The 4393-nt window shown below is 36.1% G+C and overlaps 1 protein-coding gene across 1 annotated transcript in view; it reads left to right on the forward strand.

Moving 5' to 3' along the window:
* Window positions 1-4393, forward strand: part of LOC106462471 (protein kinase C-binding protein 1-like) — an 82587-nt gene that overhangs the window by 37361 nt on the left and 40833 nt on the right. The window contains exon 12 of the mRNA XM_022389744.1: window positions 694-748. Coding sequence (XP_022245452.1) covers window positions 694-748 — 55 coding nt within the window. The remainder of the gene's footprint in view (window positions 1-693; window positions 749-4393) is intronic.

Genomic DNA, 4393 nt, shown 5'->3' on the forward strand with positions numbered 1-4393 from the left:
ATACTTCACTAAAAAAAATCTGATTTTTTGCATAAAAAAAGACTTATAATGTTTACTGAAAGTCTGCTAAATATTGTGAAGATGCACATACTACATTCAAAAGTTAGTAGTATCGAAACTATAACAAGTATAAAGTGGTCACGTGGTCAGTCAATTCAACTGAGCTGATGTTGAGAGAATTAATTAAAGTTGCAAACTTTTGAGAAGCTTCGAGAGCATTCCGAGACATTCAAGATGGAAATATAATGGAAGCTGGTTCCCGAAATGAGCATTTGAACTTAGTTATTGAAATATTTGCCTACAAGAGCTCTTCAGATGTGAAGATGTCAGATAAAGCTTTTACTGTAATAGGTTATCAATTTGAGAAAATATACAGTAAAGCTGTGAGCTCAGTCAGTAACCATAGATTTAAAATACTTGTTTTCATTTCCATTTCTAAATAACCTTAATTTTTTTATCACTTGAGTAGTTTATACAATAAGTGTTAAGCTTTTGTTATATTTCTCTCTATTCAGTATAATTACTTTTACTGGTGATAGGTATTAACTTTAATGTTATTAATTATGATATGTTCAACATTCTTTGTATAATAATTGAGTATAATAAATGAACACAATATTGAGATTGATACAACTTTTAGCTTTTGAGATTTAATTTGTATGTATATATGTATAGATATATTGTCTTTTCTAGCCAAGTGACAAAGATGAAACTATCAATAAGAAAAAGACTCAGCTTGTAAAACAAGGTACGACTGAGTTATATTTATTGAAGAAGTTTTGGACCTTTTTATATTTTTAGTTGTAATTTTTGAAAAGTGTAGAATGATAATCATGCTTCATTGACTCGCTTCAGATAGGGATGTTTAAATGGCCACTAGTGCTCTGTATTAATAGCAGTAAAATAATTTATATATTTTAGTCTCACATTTTAATTCTTAGTTATGTTAACAAAGTTTGTTTTATTTCTTTCCAAAAATTACTCATTTTTTGTTGAAATTGAACTACATGGACGTTTAAAATATATATGCATCTCCTACTAGTAACAAAGTAATGCAGTCAATTTTGTGATATTAGAATAAAGTAGAAGAAATATTCTTTCTTACAATATAAATACATTGATAAATGTCCATATGAAATATGTATACACAACTAGTGGAAACAAAGACCTACATTACTGACTTAAATACAGAGCATTGTTTCAGTTTCTGTATAGCTGTCATCAGATATACTGTGGCAAGTAAATAAGAGAACTGAGTGAATAATGGAAAATTATACTTAATAATATTCAGTTACTTGCAGTGATTTAAAAATATATTGGATAAGACTAAAAGCACGCATCTTTTATATATGTGTAAATTATACTGCTAGAAAACTTAAGAACAGAGAAATCAAATTGTTACATACATGTTTTAAATAATCATATAAGTTTAAGAATTATTAAGACAAACATGCTATATACATATTGAAAATCAGTAATATATAAATTTAAATTTTGAGATGGTAACTCACCTTGTCACACAGATTAGCTATCTTCCTCAGCACATCTGCCAAAGATATTTGCATGTTGCTAGCTTTGAGGCAACTCACACTTAATTTCATGTGACTTTACCTGAATTATGCCACTACATGATGATGTCATGTGACAAAAGCCCTCCACAAGTAGGAGGGTGACACATCTCCACGCGCACTAATTTGCCCTGTGCACTTACACTGGTGAATCTTCATTCTTCTCCTTTGCGATGTATTGTACAGACGTGTTTAAATTTTACATCTGTTTTCAATTTACTGAGACTTGCATCCTTAAGAAAACTCTGATTTTTTATCATGAATTCTCAAATGACAGTGATTTATAATTAGTCCTGAGTGTGAGACATTGTTCACACCTAAGCTTTATTTCTGCTGTGACTTTTGGAGGGTTGCTAACTATCAGGGTTGTTTCAGCCAGTGTTCAACATATTATGGATTACCACATGTTTAATGAGCCTCCTACTCCCATCTCATTGGCTGAATTACTTTTTCCTCAAATGGGAATGATCTATTAGACTATGACCTTCTCCTGATTTACTTTGGGTAGTGCTTTGCTATTTGTGATTCAACCTTACCTTTCAATCTCTTTTTAGATTTCTTTCTCAGATATGTTCCTTTCCACCTCTTTTTGCCTGTGTTCTTTATTTTTCATTTTCTCACTTTCTTACCCACGATTCATGGGTTTATCTTGTCTTCCCTCTTTGCTTATTATTAGGTTTTATTCTGTTTACATTTTCTAATAACTCCTTTCTCATGCCCAAATGCCTTGTCTTCCTCATGTTTGTGACTTCTGATTTGTAGACTTATTTCTTTCCTTTTCCCAATTCCCTTTCATTGGTAGGTATCTTGTCAGCTTGGGGATCAAACCTGTTACCTTCTATTTCACTTTCTATTTCCACATTTTTGCATTTTGTGTCTTTTTCACTCTTCTATTCTGTATTCCCTCTCCTAACTCCACCTTTTATCTGAGGTACTTCTTAATGCTTCTGATGGCTTATTTCCTTCTCTGTTTTGTCTCTTCAACTTACTCTGCTCTATCTATCTATACTTTGTTCCCCTGACACTGGGGGTTGTTAGGTCAAGTTAAACTCTTCTTTATTGCACTCTTTTCTTGTTCTTGTGGACTTGTTATTTGTCTGGCCCCCTTTCATTACCCGGATGTCTTCAGTGGTGTTCTTTCCCTCTGGTGACCTGATCTGATGTTATATGACTTCTGTCTTCGTTATCTTCTCAGGTTTTTTTCTTCTTTCTCAACCTTGCCCTTTACTCATATTCCTTTTCCAGGTCAGCCACTTTCACATCTTTCCATTGTGGGTTCCAGGCCTTCTTTCTTTTTTGCATCTTCACTCTACCAGAAGTCTTGTTTGTCACTCTTTCTGCCAGTGACTATCACACATGTACAAATTGTGTTGGCTCCGTTCTCTTCTCATGCTGTTGGTCTCAGTTTCTACTGACAGTCATTTCTCCACCTTGGTCTCTTTCCTTGTCCCTCTTCTCTTTGCTTTTCTTCCCATTTCCCCCATCTCCAACCCCACCTATGGTCTTTTCCCTAGAGCCATGGTTGATGTGTATGGCACCTTCGTACATGTCTCTCTCAGCCTGTCTTCCATTTGTTTTCTCTCTCTCTCTTGTCCTCCTTTTTTGCATCTTCTCATTTATTGCTCTTCCCTGTGACTCATTATCAGCCCCTCTTTTATTCATTGGTATTGTGAAGGTTTTCTCTTGCCAAGTGGACCTTGTGAATCCAACATTTTCTTTCTTGGAGTCCTTTGTCCTTTTTTGTGAATTTTTCCTCAAGGAATTATCACATTGACTGGACCCTGCATGTACTACTTCATGTGTTCCCTTACTGCCTCTCAAACTAGATCTCTCTCGTTTTCAATGGTTCTCTCTCTGATTTAGGTACATTTTTCAATTATGACAAGACTTCTGATGTTTGGAAGCAGGACAAGAGTTTACATCAACATGTTTGATCTTCTTGCTCTTCATTGATCCAGACTGTACCTATTCCATGAACTATCATGGTAAAAGCCAGCATCAAGGAGGTGTTCTGCCCATTTCTCTGGCTTACAGTTGCTGACTTTTAAAAATAGGCCTTTGCATTCACCCATTGCACTGTCTCCAGTAAAAGACATTTCTAGACTGAAAGACCAATGGGGAGCCAAGAACCTTCTACAGGTATCCTCTTCATGAACCTCCCACCTTGTTGAGTGGAGTGTGAGAGACTCTTGCCACTTACCAGTTTCTAGCTGCTGGAGTGGTGGACCATGGAGAGCTCTCACTGATTGGAGCTCAACTGCTAGAACAAGGAGTACCAATATGGTGAGAAGTGTGGCAGTGGTGACACCATTAGTGTGTTGCGGGTCATCACTCATTATAGGTCAGGTACTTCACTCATGCTACTTGTGCCCTCCTCCTGCAGCCTAAGTCTATTTAATAGAGTTGAGGTGAGTACACACTAAATGACTGTTCCCTCCTTGTGCAGCCAGGGTTCGTTCAGTAGAGTTGAGGTGAGCATACAATAAATATGGACCAGTGCTGCATAACACAATGCCCTTCACCTGTAGAGAGAATCTATTCAATGATATCTGTTCAGCTAAGTAGAGGTGATCACTTGCTATACAATGCCAATATATTATCTATATATATTTACCTGTTTCACATGTCCTCCTTGTGCAGCCTATGCCTGTTCAATCAAGTTGAGGGGACCACACTCTATACTGGTTCTCACTACCTGACTAATTTGCCCTCTTCCCACATCTAGTGTAAGTTCTGTAGAGTCTGATGGTAGAGTTGATGTGACCACACTATATAAGCCTGTGTTAGTCCCATAGAACCTGATGGTAGAGTTGATGTGACCACAC

This window comes from Limulus polyphemus, unplaced genomic scaffold, assembly GCF_000517525.1.
Source record: "Limulus polyphemus unplaced genomic scaffold, Limulus_polyphemus-2.1.2 Scaffold1176, whole genome shotgun sequence".
NCBI lineage: Eukaryota > Metazoa > Arthropoda > Merostomata > Xiphosura > Limulidae > Limulus > Limulus polyphemus.